The sequence below is a fragment of the Ylistrum balloti genome, unplaced genomic scaffold (assembly GCF_031769215.1).
Source record: "Ylistrum balloti isolate Yb309-2 unplaced genomic scaffold, AGI_CSIRO_Ybal_v1 Utg371070, whole genome shotgun sequence".
Classification (NCBI taxonomy): Eukaryota; Metazoa; Mollusca; class Bivalvia; order Pectinida; family Pectinidae; genus Ylistrum; species Ylistrum balloti.
The window spans coordinates 175,258-193,975 of NW_026782591.1; the positions used below are offsets into that span (position 1 = coordinate 175,258).

An 18,718-nucleotide genomic window follows, 5' to 3' on the forward strand; every position below is an offset into this window, starting at 1 on the left:
TATATTTTACTGCCTTTAAATCACAAAAATTAAGTCTGGCTTTTCAATACAATTCATTCATAAATCTGGTTTATTTCATGCACATAGCAAACAGCTTCAAGAAATGACTTTTTTTTTTAAATATTCGCAACATTAATAAAGGGACACTTCATGAATAAGTTCATTGCATCTTCAAAGCTCAACTCAATAGCTATGCTATCAAGTGCTAAAATTTCAAATAAATATTAAGGTGCATTTTTTTGTTACATCATAAATCTATATTAAGTTAGAATGTCTTGTACATAAACTGAACACGTGTGTCTGCTGACTGCTCAGCCCCAGGCTGGTCCCATAACTTTCCCTTCTAAGTCCTTGGAGGGTCAGTAAATTTGATTTTAATTTACAAAGTCAACCCAGGTAAAAAGTTTCCAATCAACTTCATTCCTCCTAATGTTTAAACCACGCCCAGAGATGGCTATTTTGTCTCCCATAATGTGATCTAAAATTCATGTTATCATATGACTATACACATATTTCCAACCAAAGATAAAAAATAAACAAGATTAATTTAATTGAACATTATTAGCTTTATTCATTAAATTTCAACCTTAAACAAAGAATAAATAGTTCTACAGCAATTGTAAAGTATCCCAATGTAAACATTTCATCATCTCCTTTTCAATAATATAATGCCAAACCTGTTCTATGAATAATTGTGAAATGTTCGTCACTTCCATGATCAAGAGTTATGTCCCCTGCAAACCATTTTGATTATGGTATCGATATGTAATCATCATAGTTGTTGCAGTATTACCTTTAACTCACCATTGGGCATTCATAATGATTTAATGGCGATTCTATAATTTTGTTGACAGGAAGTCAATGATACCGATACCCTGAAAATTTCATCCCAATCAGTTGATGAATAAGATCACAATAGCAAAGATAATGATTTCCAAAACAGCAACAAAAAAGAATTATCCTTGTCCATATAAAATTATGCCAAAAACAGTTGGCCACCTTCATGACAATCTCACCTTGTCCATCACGAATCTTACACTTGTGCAGATAAGTAGTCAAGCTTTCAAAGCAAAACAGCAATTGTCTATAAAAACACCAGCAAAACGAAAGTCAAACCTTTTAACACAATTATGCACATAAAGTGTATGGTCAGTTACAAGGAAGTTATTCTCCATGGAAAGTTTTGTTAATGCCTAAACATCAATACAGACATGCTTTACATATTAAACATTGTTTCACACTGTTTTACTGGATCATGAGATTTCTGTTTACTGAAACGGTGTCGCATATGTTCGTCTTTGCCATTCTAGCACTGAATCAGAATATAACAAGTTTTAACAAAACATTCCAACCCTTTGCTAAAATTTGCTTCAAAATGAATCAAACATCTTTTTCACCAAAATGTAAAGTTGACCATGAGATCTGTATCTAAAACACAAAGGGAAAGATTTCAACAAACAGCTTTGTCAATAAATGCATATAACTTGTGTATCACCTGATGTTTTATATTGATTTTAAAATTACTCTTTACTTTCTTTTATATTAATATCTAATTAATATCTAAGTTGTAAAACAATCCCGAATCCAAGAGCACCAGTATCATTAGCTCTTGAGCTTAAAATTGAACATACAAAGGTGAATTTTTAACACCATACAAAGGTGGCAATCCTGAAATTATTTTAGAGTTGTCTCCAATTTAAAGAAATGAGCAATGGAAATGGCATCTCAAGGAACAATAAAGACTGCTTTGTTAGTGTGATTTTGTTGAATAAGCAGATATATCATAACAAGGTGAAGATCTTGAAATTGTGGTCCCACCTTCCACCTCTACCTAATTGGTAGGGTGTGCGGCTGAGAGGTAAACTCTTCTGAATTTAAATCCAAAATCTTCACAAAAAATGTGCTTCTAACAAATTATTAATACCAATTACATAATTTTGCAGGTCCAGAATCTTTAAAAACTATAAAACCAAACCAACATCTGTAACTCCAATATGATTAGTGGTTAATCTATTTGGTCATTCAAAAACCAGTTTTAGAAATTGTGAATGGATGATGGACACTCATGTATTATTGAATATTAATTTATTATAAAACTTGAATGCTCAAAGTGGTTAATTTTTACATCATTAACCAATGCATGTGAAGATATTACAATTATTTTACATGACCTGTTTCATTCCTATGAATCTTGAACAAAAGTCTGGCATTGGAAATTGCGAGTGTGACATTCAATAATGTTAGAGCAATTTAATTTTTTTTATTTGTTTTACATATGAATCCTCCCATTAATTACTAAGCCACTAGTTTCTTCTAGTAACAATTTTCATCTAGGATTATAAGAATTACCAGGTATTTAATGTTATCACTGGGATTGTGCCAGTTCGGAATCCCCATAAAGAAAATTTAACAAACAATACAATGCTTATTCATGATCTCTTTCTTTTCTGCTTCACAACGTAAAGATATCGCAATGCTTAGCATATCTTCAAGGTTTCTGTAAAACAGGTAGGTTACAGTTCATTTTGCTTTGAGAAACCTAGTTGCCATTCAACTTTAGACATTACATTGTCTTTTCAATGACATCTAATGGTGTCTCTTCTCCATAATAAAACTATCTTTTTATTTTCATCATTGGCAAGAAATCTGATATTGATAATGTTAAAATGTTACCCTCCACCACTGCGAAATTCTGTAGTGCCTTCAAACCGCCAAAAATTGTCAATTATTGGGGAAAAAAATAGTAAATCCATACCAAAGAAAAGCCAGCATGGTCCATAGAAGCCCACCTCCCTATTTTGAGTAATAGAGGAAGTTTGGCTTAATGGACATGATAGAGGGTAAACTGATAACCTACAATACATTGTTAATAAAGTCCATTACAACATGTTCTTGCATCGAGTAGTTCAGCATGTATCTGCAGAACTTCCTGATATGAAAACTTATATAAATCATTACATGGCTAAGATTTGCTACAAAGCTCACAGAGCTCATTATTAATAATATCTGTCATGTGTATTGGAATAAAAACTACCCAAGATTTAACACTCTTTATGAAAAGAGCCTATTTATCTCAACTTCCTTGTCAGGAAGGAGAACAGAAGTCTGTATTTCTTTCTATTTTTTCTAGTTATCCACAAAAACACAATATCATTAACATCAAAATCAATAATAATTAACACCAAAATAAAAAAAGCACACATGTTGCTAGGTAACGGGGAAAGTCTCTCCATGGAGCACTGGACACAGTCAGGGTGGTGTGTCGGGCTGGGGATGGCTAACGAGACATTCCCACAAGCTAGATCCTAGATCACTGGCCTGGTGAAGAAGGAGTAGGTCAGATTGTAGTTCTTAAAGAAACAGAGCTGATGGTCATTACGGACGTAACCTTTGACTTCTTTCTCTGCCATCATCTTATGGTTGTCTTTAGCCAGAGATGCCTGTGGACAGAAAAGATCAATCGTAGTGATGATAATAAAAATCAATATGAGCACTTTATTTAAAATCACCATCTGCTTTATATAGTTTTATTTAAGTCTTGAATTCCTTCCTGTTTCCTTCCCTATCTGCTTTCTTTCTCTCTTCCTCTCTCTAGCCATCTGCCTTCTTTCTCTCCTCTATCTAACCATTTTCTATCATAATCTGTCTCTTCTCTCCTTTTTTCTTATATGTATGTATGTATGTAGGTATGTAAGGGCGTGTGTGTGTGTGAACTTCTTTGTGTACATACAATGAAAAAATGCAAAAAATAAAATAAATATAAAAAAAGTTGATTATTTATGCTGTACATTATATATATGATGAACACTCACAATTTGACAAATCCGTAGATGATGATGATGATGATGATGATGATGATGATGATGATGATGCATGTTAGTGATGATGTGTATGATGATGCATGCTAATGATGATATATATGTGTATTAGGATGATGTGTATGATAATACATGTAAGTGATGATGTGTATGATAATACATGTTTAATGATGATGTGTATGATAATACATGTAAGTGATGATGTGTATGATAATACATGTTTAATGATGATGTGTATGATAATACATGTTTAATGATGATGTGTATGATAATACATGTTTAATGATGATGTGTATGAGGATGATGTGTATAATAATACATACATGATATGTATGATGATACATGTTAATGGTGATGTGTATGGTGATGATGTGTATAATAATACATGCATGTTTAATGATGATGTGTACGGTGATGATGTGTATAATAATACATGCATGTTTAATGATGATGTGTATGGTAATACATGTTTAATGATGATGTGTATGAGGATGATGTGTATGGTAATACATGTTTAATGATGATGTGTATGAGGATGATGTGTATGATGATACATGTTAATGGTGATGTGTTGTATGATGATGATATGTATGATGATACACGTTAATTGTGATGTGTATGGTGATGATGTATATAATAATACGTTTAATGATGATATGTATGACGATACATGTTAATGATGATGTGTATGATGATGATGTGTATGAGAATATATGTTTAATGATGATGTGTATGATGGTACATGTTTAATGATGATGTGTATGATGATGATGTGTATGATGATACATGTTTAATGATGATGTATGTGATGATAATGTGTATGATGATACATGTTGGACATATGTATGTATGTATGTAAGGGCGTGTGTGTGTGAACTTTTTTGTGTACATACAATGAAAAAATGCAAAAATAAAATAAATATAATAAAAAAAATATGAGCACTTTCCAAATTTTTAGAATATTCATTGGCAAGACAACAAAACTGAAAGTGCATAGCCTCCATTTCTAATTAATAGCTTGAATCCATAGATATATATGAAACTACCATTTCTGGTGGACAAATTAGAGCCAAAAACTGACAGTCTTCTAAGCTCCAAAATAAGAAAATAAACATTGAAAAGCCTACAAATGTGATTAATAAGTAATCATAGAAAAGCTATATTTGAAAATCATATCTCAAAAAATCCCATAAAAAGATCAAAACAGTATGCGTGTAGAGTAAGGGGAGGGCTTACTACAGGACAATGAAATAGTCATCATAAGGACAGGTTTGTCTGGTAAACCAGAAATGAAATTTTGGAATAAGCAGAAAATCTTTACAAGAATCCGCATGGAAACATTGTTATATATACCTGTATATTTAAAGGAATAATATTCAGAAAACTAGAAAATATCTCCACTCTAATGCATATGATTATCATTGATGAATTTGTGAAAGTTGTCAGATGTGACCTTTGACCCTTTAACTCTGAACCGATGACTACCTCATTATAATAAGGTGTAGAATTGGATGTTCTATTACTGTGGGGCAAACATGAACCAAATCATTCAGGAGGTTCTCAAGAAATGTTATTGTTGCAGCACGGGACAGAGCAGATGGACATTTGAAATTCCAATATGTCCCCATAAAATGACAGGGGTGTAAATATGTTCCAGAGGTCCCTTTTTGTACAACTACATTATCTATAGTGCTGTAATCATGTACCTTGTTAGCAAAGACTGTCATAAGGAACTTGCCCGGTCTAAACGTGGACAGAACTTTGTCAATCAGCATATGATAGGATTCCTGAAATATAGAAAATAGCATGAATATTCATTAAGATTTTCTGTCTTCTTTGCATATGTTGTGATATTCTGACTCGTATCATAAATTAAGACAATATTTCTGCTATTAGGATGCATAAATCATAATTCATACACATATTCTATAAAAACATGTATCTGTGTCTGTGCTATCAAGAAACCAGTTATGGTATATTGAGTAGATTTACCTGGGGAACGTTGGTTTCAAAGCTGACGTAGGAACAGTGAGGCTCTGGAGTCACATGGATGGTGATATAGTAACCCTGCACAGAATAAACCATTCTTCAAAACTTGTCAAGAAAGATATTTCTTCTCAATGAGTCTTTAGATCAATATAAATCAGAGATGTCTTCAGGCAGGAGTACACATTTATAGAAAATCACAAAAACGAAATATTTCATGATTGATAACTAAACTTATTTTTTCACAAATGCTCCTGTTTCTTTAATTTGTAATGACTTACCCCTGGTAACAGACCATTCATAGAATACCCACAAGGCTCAAACAGGAAGTCATCAATCTGAACTCCAGGTATAATATCAGATATGCCAGAGTCCTACAAAATACATTTGTTAAATAATATATAAGGGACTCACCCTTACAATGATAATGACTATACTCTGTCTCACCCTTTCATCAATACTGACTATACTTAACCTAGGAATGATAACAAATATACTCAAACTTCGACCTGGGATTGCCACACTTGACCTCTGAATGTTAAATATTCATAGACTTATCTTTGGAATAATACCAAGGTTGACAACTATACTCAGACTTGACCTTGGAATAACAAAAATACTCCGATTTTTGTTGGACTTTTTCTCCTGCACTCACCTTGGTTGCCTGAGCAGCTGACTTCGAGACTTCCTGTGTGAAAATGGCCATCTTCTCTCGACACATATCCCACATTAACAGGTGACCAAGTCAAGGAGAAATTTGCCACATTATCTATTTCTATACCTTGATAGACAGACCAAAAACTGTCAGAAGTCAAACTGACATCAATGAAAGGACAGACAAAATTTAATGAACAGCTTTTCAGTGATAGAAATTAGTTATATTTAAATGAATGGGTTAGATATTGATATTTTTTCGTGGTTTTACCATATCAGTGAAAAATGTAATGAAAGTTTCAATCCCAGTAAATTAGATATAACTGTTATTCATAAAAAACACACAAAGAATATTCTCTTTTTTTTTAAAAATAAGGTGAAAATTTTTTCAACAAGTTACTTTGAAAGGGCGAAATCTCTAATAAAGAAGAGTTAATACTTTAATACAATAATGAATCCCCTTTCCCAAAGAATGCATTTGATTCAATTTTGTCAAAATCTGCTCTGTCGCTTATAGTGATTTGTAGGAATTGCTGACAGGCGGACAGGCGGACAGATGGAAGGACGACAGATGCCGCAGTATCACATAAGTAACCTTATGGTTTATTTCCTCAAATTAGATACTAGCTATTTAAAGACCATAAAAATTTATATTTCAAGAACATAATCCTTAAAGGATATTTCCACAGTCTGGTCTGGCAAGGTGACTCCTTCCTCATCTAGTGTATACAGATGCCTGTTCAGTAGAAAGCAAGTCATTAACAATCAACAGAAAAAATTTAGATGTGATATTCTTAGCAAGCAATTCTTTTTAAAGTCAATACTTCAATCAATATGTTTGCTCTCTCATATCGATCAAAACTTCTTCAATCTCTTAACATTTTTTATAATTATTTCAATATTGAAAATCACTAAAGTACATAAGCTTTCATTTCAAAAGTACATTTTTTATATGCTTTATTGGGTGAAAGATTTTGATAAAAAATAGTTTTATTTTTGGTACTTAAAATATCATGGTTCAATGTTTAAATAGTATGACAAAAGACAACTTTTTCCCGTATTGATATCAACTTACAAGTTTTCAGACTTACCAGCAATCTCTGTTAATACGTCCAAGTGTGTATGCTGCACCATCTACAAATTAGTGAAAGTACACAAACTTTAAAATAAACACTGTACGGAAAAATTCACTTAATAATAGTAACCTTTCAAAAAATTTAAATGAAGCTTGCAAAAATGTATTCAATTTGTCATTGATTGTACATTTGAAGTTAATTTCACATTATACGTATGTAATACATATAGTGTTTCAGTCTCAGGAACTGATATTTATACATCTATCATTTATTAACAATCATGATATAGCCACATTATAATAAAGTATCTTGTATATTATTATAGATATAAACTTTAGCAATACTTACTTTTAAAGATTTTATCGAGGTGGCCGACCTAAAAATTAATCAGAACACAAGTTTGTTTATATCTGGATGAGGAATCAGAAACCTTGATCTCACAGAAGTAACTAGATAGTCACTCTCTATAAATAGTACAGGATTTCACATCAGTAGAGTCACAATCTTTTGTGATGGATATCATATTGCTTTGGATATACTCTTTAATGTCGAGACAATTAAATCAGTGTGAATATGACACCACACTACTACTCATGCTTGTCAGCACTATCAAAGTACTGCAGACCTGAAATAAGTTGGATGTTTCCTGATTTTGTCGAAAATTTTAGAGGTATAAGTCTTATAAAGGGTTTACAATTTTTCTCTTAAAACCTGTACTTCCAGATGATGGTTTTACATACAATACTAAAGGGAGGGAAACATTTGTAGTCTTAACATCACAATATCCCCACTTAAACAATTTGAACATTGCAAGTAAAAAAAAATTCTGATTCATAAAAGCTTCAATTTACGGTAAAAGCCTTGTCTAATTTCACCTGTGACCCCATAATAAAGAATAACTTGTATGAAAATCATTCTTTTTCAATAACATAAGTCAATATTCCAAAGTTGTCTTCCCTTTACCTCATCTTCAAATGTTCGATGGATACTGTGCTGTTGCTCTGGCCGTGCAAACTTCTTCCTTGAATAGAAAATGTCCTACAAAAAAGGTAACATTATAATAGGAATTGTTTTTTTACAGCGTGAAAGAATTTTCTATAATTTTTTTAATTTGTAATGTTGGGTGTTTGATGAATTAAAAGTCAATCAGCTATATTTTCTATTACACTAACATTTAAATACATCAAAGTTTTTTATTGCCAAAACTACACATATGTGTTGCTAAGGAAATATTGCAGAATCTTACAGTAAGCCATATCTCTAAGGAAATGTTATAAATTTATACATACAAAGACTGTATCTAATCCACATTTGTTCTTGGCCAGTCTAAGTAAGGGCTCGATGGCTAACAGAAGAGTGGTTTTCCCGCAGGTTTTCAGGATAAATCGCTCCTTGGTCACAAACATGCTGCTTTCACTGTATCAAGAATGTCCAAAATACACAAAAACTTTGTATTAAATCGTAAACACTACCTTTTTCTCCTTACTCTTAGATGAATATCTGTTATATGACTTGAATTTTATTAGGTTGTACTTTTTCCCCCTTACTATTTCATGTTATATATCTACATGATGATGTCTTTAAACATAATGTTGTAACTTTCTACATGATAAAATGTCTTCAAACTTAAAGTTGTAACTTAACTGGTGATAACTTTATCTGTCAATGTTGTGATTGAAAATTGACATGCCACATGGATATCTAGAATTAAATAGTCTATTTTGACATGCCACCTAGATATCTAGAATACAATAGTCTATTTTGAAATGCCACCTAGATATCTAGAATACAATAGTCTATTTTGAAATGCCACCTAGACCTCCAGAATACAATAGTCTATTTTGACATGCCACATAAATATCTAGAATACAACAGTCTATTTTGAAATGCCACCTAGATATCTAGAATACAATAGTCTATTTTGACATGCCAACTAGACATCTAGAATACAATAGTCTATTTGGATATGCCACATAAATATCTAGAATACAACAGTCTATTTTGAAATGCCACCGAGATATCTAGAATACAATAGTCTATTTTGAAATGCCACCTAGACATCTAGAATACAATAGTCTGTTTTGACATGCCATATAAACATTTAGAATACAAAAGTCTATTTTGAAATGCCACCTAGATATCTAGAATACAATAGTCTATTTTGAAATGCCACCTAGACATCTAGAATACAATAGTCTATTTTGACATGCCACATAAACATCTAGAATACAAAAGTCTATTTTGAAATGCCACCTAGATATCTAGAATAAAATAGTCTATTTTGACATGCCACAAAGATATCTAGAATAAAACAGTCTATTTTGACATGCCACCAAGGTATCTAAAATACAAAAGTCTATTTTGACATGCCACATAAACATCTAGAATACAAAAGTCTATTTTGAAATGCCACAAAGATATCTAGAATACAAAAATCTGTTTTGACATGCCACATAAACATCTAGAATACAAAAGTCTATTTTGAAATGCCACATAGATATCTAGAATACAAAAGTCTATTTTGACATGCCACATAGATAACTAGAATACCATAGTCTATTTGAAATGCTGCCTAGACATCTAGAATACAAAAGTCTATTTTGACATGCCACATAAATATCTAGAATACAAAAGTCAATTTTGAAATGCCACATAGATATCTAGATTACAATAGTCCATTTTGACATGCCACATATATAACTAGAATACAATAGTCTATTTAAAATGCTGCCTAGACATCTAGAATACAAAAGTCTATTTTGACATGCCACATAAACATCTAGAATACAAAAGTCTATTTTGAAATGCCACCTAGATATCTAGAATAAAATAGTCTATTTTGACATGCCACAAAGATATCTAGAATAAAACAGTCTATTTTGACATGCCACCAAGGTATCTAAAATACAAAAGTCTATTTTGACATGCCACCTACATATCTAGAATACAATAGTCTATTTGAAATGCCAACTAGACATCTAGAATACAAAAGTCTATTTTGAAATGCCACCTAGATATCTAGAATACAATAGTCTATTTTGAAATGCCAACTAGACATCTAGAATACAAAAGTCTATTTTGAAATGCCAACTAGATATCTAGAATACAATAGTCTATTTGAAATGCCAACTAGACATCTAGAATACAAAAGTCTATTTTGAAATGCCACCTAGATATCTAGAATACAATAGTCTATTTTGAAATGCCAACTAGACATCTAGAATACAATAGTCTATTTTGACATGCCACATAAACATCTAGAATACAAAAGTCTATTTTCAAATGCCACATAGATATCTAGAATAAAATCGTCTATTTTGAAATGCCAACTAGACATCTAGAATACAAAAGTCTATTTTGAAATGCCAACTAGATATCTAGAATACAATAGTCTATTTGAAATGCCAACTAGACATCTAGAATACAAAAGTCTATTTTGAAATGCCACCTAGATATCTAGAATACAATAGTCTATTTTGAAATGCCAACTAGACATCTAGAATACAATAGTCTATTTTGACATGCCACATAAACATCTAGAATACAAAAGTCTATTTTCAAATGCCACATAGATATCTAGAATAAAATAGTCTATTTTGACATGCCACCAAGGTATCTAAAATACAAAAGTCTATTTTGACATGCCACATAGATAACTAGAATACAATAGTCTATTTGAAATGCCAACTAGACATCTAGAATACAAAAGTCTATTTTGACATGCCACATAAATATCTAGAATACAAAAAGTCTATTTTGAAATGCCACAAAGATATCTAGAATACAAAAATCTGTTTTGACATGCCACATAAACATCTAGAATACAAAAGTCTATTTTGAAATGCCACATAGATATCTAGAATACAAAAGTCTATTTTGACATGCCACATAGATAACTAGAATACCATAGTCTATTTGAAATGCTGCCTAGACATCTAGAATACAAAAGTCTATTTTGACATGCCACATAAATATCTAGAATACAAAAGTCTATTTTGAAATGCCACATAGATATCTAGATTACAATAGTCTATTTTGACATGCCACATAGATAACTAGAATACAATAGTCTATTTAAAATGCTGCCTAGACATCTAGAATACAAAAGTCTATTTTGACATGCCACATAAATATCTAGAATACAAAAGTCTATTTTGAAATGCCACATAGATATCTAGATTACAATAGTCTATTTTGACATGCCACATAGATAACTAGAATACAATAGTCTATTTAAAATGCTGCCTAGACATCTAGAGTACAAAAGTCTATTTAGACCTGCTGCCTTGATATTTGTCTAGATTAGCCACTTTTAAAGTGCCACCTACCTAAGGACGTAGGCATCCATGTCGGAGTTTGATGTCTTGCTTAGGATCTCACATCTCACAATACCTAGCAGTTCCTCCCAGTCCTTCCTGTAATTTAATAATTAGATTTTTAATATTTATTTACATCAATTAATCATAAAATATATAGTAAACATATTGAACAAAAGATCATTAGACAAATTTGGCATCCACCATCACATATTTATTGATTCTATATGAAATTTCAGATTGATTCAATCGGCATTATACTTCTCAAAGAATATCTTGCCTAACAAATTTCAATAGACAAAAATCCAAGATGGCCACTATCAGCCATTTTTATGTTGGATCAGTCCTAAAAGCCAAACTCACAAAACAAAAGGGCCTATTGGAAATCTACATGTATGTGAAATTTGAAAAGGATCCATCACTATGTCCCAAGAAATAAAAAAAAAAAACTCAACAACATAAGCTAAAGATGAAAATTTTCACACTATCTTTATTGTTGGAAAGAAATATATATATATATGTACGGTATGTCATATATTTAAAATCATTTAACCTTACTGTCAAGCTCAGAATGTGATACCACAACACAAATACTCTATATCTAAAACATATTCTTTCCTTACTTCTTTAAGAATGTGAAGAAATTACCTTACCTTACAAGGAATTTTTAAGAATAGTAATGATGACCTTTACTCTGAAATTTTAGCTTGTCTGAGATATAATTTCATTTATTAGTGTTAAGCTGCTAGAGTGCCGCCAAGGATAAGTTTTGTGTTACAAGTACAGTATGTGTATTACACACAGACAGTCCCAACATCCCTAAATCTCTTACCTGATAACGACAAGGATAAGTTTTGTGTTACAAGTATGTATGCAAAGAAATGTCCCTTTATCTCCTACTTGATATTCATGGCCAGAAGATAATTCCATTTTAAATCATCAACTTCAACTGATTATAAATTATGTATCACTATCATAACATACAACTAAATTTCCATAAAATAATTTTTTTTTTTATACAACTTTACATACATGACTCCTGAAATTGGAGATTGAGAGGAATTTTCAGCTATTTCCAGAAAATAAACCAAAATTTCCATCCTGTAAATCTGAAACAATATTTCAGGAAAAACAAGAACAATATATAATTAATATTGTAAACAAAATGTCAAAAAATATATAATTTATTGACACATTTGAGGAAAGTCATTAGTAGAACATTTGTATGCAATGCCTAATAATGGTGGAGTATATGGGGTATGTAGTATATATATACGCATGTTATAGCCATCTTAAATGGTCGGTGCAGATGCGTTTCAAAAGTCTGTAGATCTTTAAGCTTCCAGTTATTGGCATATATATCTACACCTGCAGTTGCCAGCACTTGTACATGTACCATGCATTCAATTAGTACATTAATAGCACTTTAAGTCTGACCTAAAGAAACTTTCCCATCACCAGCCCACCAACAGGTCCAATTAAAACAAAAATCTGACTTGGGATGTTTTTTCTAACATCTAAGTTACAACAATACATCCAGACTACATATTACAGTGTATGTACAGAAGTGATGACATTATGTATTGTTATTTTTTTCTTTCAAATTTATTGTCATAACCAATGAAAAATCACCCATCTATTACTTATTTATAAATGTAGTGTTACCTCAAGTTATTTCATATGAATTACCTCAAGTTATTTCATAACAAAAGATTCACGTTGCGTAAGACCATCAAGAAAAAGAATAAGTTCAAAGAATAATATTTTATGCTCTGAATACCAGTTAACAAGATACAACCAAACCATACATCAGCTTCCAATTTAAGTATGAGTTATGCTTCATTGTAATCACTTTAGATTTAATATGTCACACTTGTGAAAAAGTTCTATCAACTAGCTAATGATTTGATAGAACTTACTTCACAATTGTTGTAAAATAAACAAAGTTTCATAAAATTCAATACAATCCGTCAACCATACATGATATAACAAATAACTTTCAAATGAAGCTTGTCTTTTTCAGTTAAAACTTTGCCAAAAGCTAACTTCAAAAATACCAATAATCAAGAATGCTGATATTTCTGTCTACAGCACACAGGAGTGACTATTTCAAACTGTAAAAAAGATTGTAATGATCACAATTAAGCACTGGCACAGTGCATTAATTATGCAATGATCATCAATGCATCACCGCTGTGGTGACAATTAAATCAGACAATGTCCTGAAAAAAAGACAAAGAAGAGGTCTATTCTTAAACAGATGAATTTTTCATGCATTAAAAACTTGATATAATATTTTCAGCAGTAAGCCCATTCCTGGTAATACCATTCAATGTATTGATATTCAGTAAATTATAAACTAATGTCATTTATTCCCCTGTAATACCTATTAAGCCCAAACCCTGACTTATAAGTAAGCAGTAAATGGGTTGCCAGCTTGGCTCTGTCTGGCCACAGAATGAATATGGTATAGTTAATGTATGTACAGTACTGTAAGAAATTCATGAGTTATACAAACTGTGATCAGACATTTTAAAAGGTTTTAAAAACATATTTACATAAAGTATACTGACATAACTATCCGTATTACTGTTGATCAACAGACCATGTCCTGTCATATGAAATCAAGCGTACCGTCCATAATTAGGAAAATTACCAATCTCACTGAAAATTTAAACTCCCATAAAATATTGTATATAAATAGAAATTTTATAAATGTTTTGCTGGTTGCAAGACTGTGGTGAATTCAGCATTAATGGACTTTATGACACTTGGATGAAAACTGTACTTATAGACTCAGAGGTAGAAAACTTCAGACTCTGTTTACAGTCATAAATTTGGTAAAAAAAATCTTAACATTATGCTGAAAAGTGAGAAGTAAACTGACTGAAAAAATTAATTCTTTCAATAAATATTTAAAACATGCTACAATGTTTATCCTGCTATATATCCAAGGACCCTGAACACATTAAATCTAACACAAAGATGAACTGTGCTTACATTATTACAAAGAAATGTACATGCATTTGTTTAATAATCTAACTTTACAGCAATAAGTATGCATGGGGTTATTGCCAGGCATGGGCTTATAGTTTAGCAAGTACAGCAGGGAATAAATGATACATTAACCATACTGTCATGCAAAGGCATAAGAACCAATTATACTCTGTCCAGCAAAAATTGCAACCAATATTCAGGCTTGGGTGTACTGCATGTGGCATGTAGATTTGTAGATTTTCTCTCATTTTCATGTTAGCAAGAGTAAGGTCAGTCTAGATAATATTTGTGAAGTAGTTTTGGCAGAAAACACACATTACACTATTTACAGTTACTAAATAATAACGGCATTTGGTTTTTTATATCTTTATTACATTTTGTGAGATTAGAATTCTAATGAAGTTCAGTAGCACATACGTTCTGAAACAAAGCAGCATGATGTCATACTCTTTTAATTTTACAGCTGTTGCACTGCTACAGGTCTGAATGCGTCTGCATCAGTCATTTTTGGCTCCTGAGTACAAACATCTGATGAATGTTTGGGTTGTTGTGCTGACTTCTGGCCGTGTACCTAAAATGCTTTATGTACATATACAAGGTCGTGATGAAATGTTTCCCGGATTATAAAAAACTACGAAAGTTATGACAGCTCAACAGAGTTTTGAGCTATAGTGCAACCTCAGGTCAAAAATCTGACTTGATACTTTCTAGTGTGTAAGAGAGCAATTTGTGCTTCTCGGGATATCACGACCAAGGACTTTCCTTGATTGTATCATTTTGCACAACAGACACACTTTTTCCCATTTTCTGTAGACAGCATGCAGTGGATTACCAGAATGATGTTCATTGTTCAATGATTGAGGTAGCCACAAATAAAACTGACATCCCTGTTTCCCATTAATCAAACAGGTTTGGGCCATATTTGACTTAATCATTCCTGGTATCAGAATCAGGTTATCACCAAGATGGCCACCTGTCAGCCATTTTTTTTATATCATTCTCAAAATCAAAAAGACATATTGCTAGGGAGCATGGGGAACCTACATATGGTATTTGAGAATGATCCATAACATCAACAAAATTTCTTGTCAAAATCAAACATGGCCATTTTCATTTTTTAATCATTCCTTATGCCAAATGTTTGGTAAATATCCACTCAGTCCTTCTCAATAGATAGCAGTAACAAGAACTGTTTATGGACAGACATCAGACAGAGCAATGGACAGTTGATTGGTGCAAGGTGATTTCAATAGCTCATCAACTGATGATAGTGGGCTAAAGTTATGGGTTGTTTTTATATCTAGCTATAAAGCATGTAAATTTTGTTAGTACAAGTACTGATATCTATTTGACAGATTGATAGTCATAACAAAACATATTAGACTCTATATAGCAACTATCTATTGTGTCATGCGGTGCTTGAATGCAACAAATGTATAAACATGTGAATATGCCATCAACTACAAAAAAAAAAAATAGTCCAAATAATGGTCTGGAGTTAACTTCAGCCCATTTCACGGTTTTAAGTGGTTTTTGGTTGAACTATATCTTAAGTTATCATTTTCCCTCACATCATGATCAATGACAGGGCATTTTGTTGAACTAAAAAGCTAAGATGAATTCATACTCTATGACAGCTGTCAGAAATTTATGTGAAAAATACATTAGACTGAATGTATTTATGTTTAACAACAACACATGTTAATGTGCCAAGCAAGGCTAATGATAAAACCAACTGCTGAAAATAATCTATTTGGATGAATGAAGTTATAAAAATTTCTATACATTTTGCTGACCTAATAAGTTAAGATGAATTCATACTCTATGACAGCTGTCAAAAATTTATGTGAAATATCCATTAGACTGCATGTATTCATGTTTAACAACAACACATATTAATGTGCCAAGCAAGGCTAATGATAAAACCAACTGCTGAAAATAATCCATTTTGGATGAATGAAGTTATAAAAATTTCTATACCTTTTTAGCTCATGTATCAGGAATAGTGTGATGTTTTATTTCACTATATACAGATTGTCATTGAACAAGTTTTGAGCACTACTACTTCAATATATATTATTTGCAAGTCCTGTCTAAAAATAAACAACAACAAAAACAGGCTTGCAAGGGACAAATCTAGACAATACCCATAGTTATAGATCAAATATACTTGTTAGTCCATTTGTTACCTTTGTGTACACTAAGTTGGTCAGTGCTAGTATGCTCCACAATGGTCATTTCTCTGGGGTTGGAGATTGCCAAACAAGCAGGGGCACAGTTGTATAAATGTACTCTCCCTTTTTATGCACTTGCAGATTGGGCCAAGTCACCTACCCGAACATTTTAGTTTTCCATGGACGCTGGTTTCCCCCCGTGTAAGACCCTTCTGGTGCTTCAATACTACAGTACAGGGCATATTTCATATTTCTTGTTTTCAAAAATACATGAAAATAAATTCAAAAAGGTTATGTAAGCTCACACACAAGCTATTTTCATTAGTTTTCAAAAAAAAAACAAATTGTATTTTTAAAATGAAATCACATTCATGTCGACCAATGACTGAATCAATATCTTACTGAAACTGTGTCTATCCAGAGACGTATATATCATATGTGTTATATATGTCTCTGGTCTATCTAAAAACTGTTAACAAGTATTATAAAGCGTCTTCAGAAATCATCTTTTAAATTAATACTCAATAAAGTCAGTGACATCAATTGGTATGTTGCTAACATGACTATAATGCACTTATTTACCAAGTTTCACGACTGGGAGAGTTATTGAAACATAACTTTAACGTCAACTATATAATTTGTGTGGCGTTATACATGAGGTACATCGAAGCCTTACACATGGTCTAGGCTATTAATCGCACAATGAATTACTTATAAATAGTAAAGTTGACAACATCAAACGTAAATGATTTATAACAAATATCCTCCCGGTTTCTGAAAGGCAGTTACAGTAGATAATACATACTTGTACATAAATAAATGCCTCCTACTGACAGTACTAGGACTAGTACTGTTATTTACCAATCCTATCAGCAATTCAAAGATTGCTCCAGCGGTGACAAATACGACAAATATAGTTTTGCTCAGCGGCAGCGAATATTTCATACCTTTGTATATTTCTTAGATCATGATGCTCATTGTCCGAGGATGAGGAAAACCATACTTCCAGTAATTTCTCTGTTCCCTCGAAAAAATTCTCATGATCGCTCGCACCGGCCATCGCTTGGGACGATCTCTGAAACCTAAATTTAATGTAATGTCAAGGTCATTCAAACGGGAGCAAGGAGGCCAAAGTAGTCGATAGTCAACTTCTGAACGATAAACAAAAAGGTATATGAGGCCTGCAAAATGTAAACGTCTATTTTCATCGTATTTCACGACAGGGTTACGTAGTCTGTTTTTTTTCTGTTTCAAAGCATATCTAAAAAGTAGATTGAAATTATCAAAAAATTAAGCAGATCTGTAAACAACGAAAAATTGACGATAGAATTCTGTTTAGTGACCGACACCTCAGTCGAAACAATATTATATTAGTGACAGCTTTTCATTCTGTGTGGTTTCGATGTACATAGCTATTGAGATACGGTTAAAATAAGTTACTTGTTCTCTCGATAACTTGTAGGAATTTCTTCCAAGATTTCCTCTTGTTATTTCGCGTGCGATTTTGATATTGGTCAAGGTTGTTACTGTTGAACGACTTTATAGATCTGTAAGTCCAACGCTAAATTTTATCTTTCTTGGTGTCCATAGGAATATACACATACACGCTTTTAACATTTTACTTTGGGAAATGATAAACTGTTAGATGATATAAATTTGTAAAGTAATATGTTGGTAAGCAAAAGGATAGATAGCCT

At 32.0% G+C, this 18,718-nt stretch overlaps 1 protein-coding gene across 1 annotated transcript; it reads right to left on the reverse strand.

The window, feature by feature from the left end:
- Nucleotides 1–546: 546 nt before the first annotated feature.
- LOC132560499 (S-adenosylmethionine decarboxylase proenzyme-like) lies at nucleotides 547–18,087 on the reverse strand. Its single transcript, XM_060225163.1, has 12 exons — nucleotides 17,969–18,087; nucleotides 11,863–11,949; nucleotides 8,824–8,950; nucleotides 8,498–8,572; nucleotides 7,883–7,910; nucleotides 7,550–7,592; nucleotides 7,140–7,194; nucleotides 6,460–6,540; nucleotides 6,086–6,178; nucleotides 5,811–5,885; nucleotides 5,525–5,605; nucleotides 547–3,440 (listed from the first exon to the last, which is right to left on the reverse strand). Exons 1-12 carry the CDS (start codon nucleotides 18,079–18,081, stop codon nucleotides 3,306–3,308), a joined length of 993 nt encoding a protein of 330 aa, XP_060081146.1. The 5' UTR covers nucleotides 18,082–18,087; the 3' UTR covers nucleotides 547–3,305.
- Nucleotides 18,088–18,718: the final 631 nt, after the last annotated feature.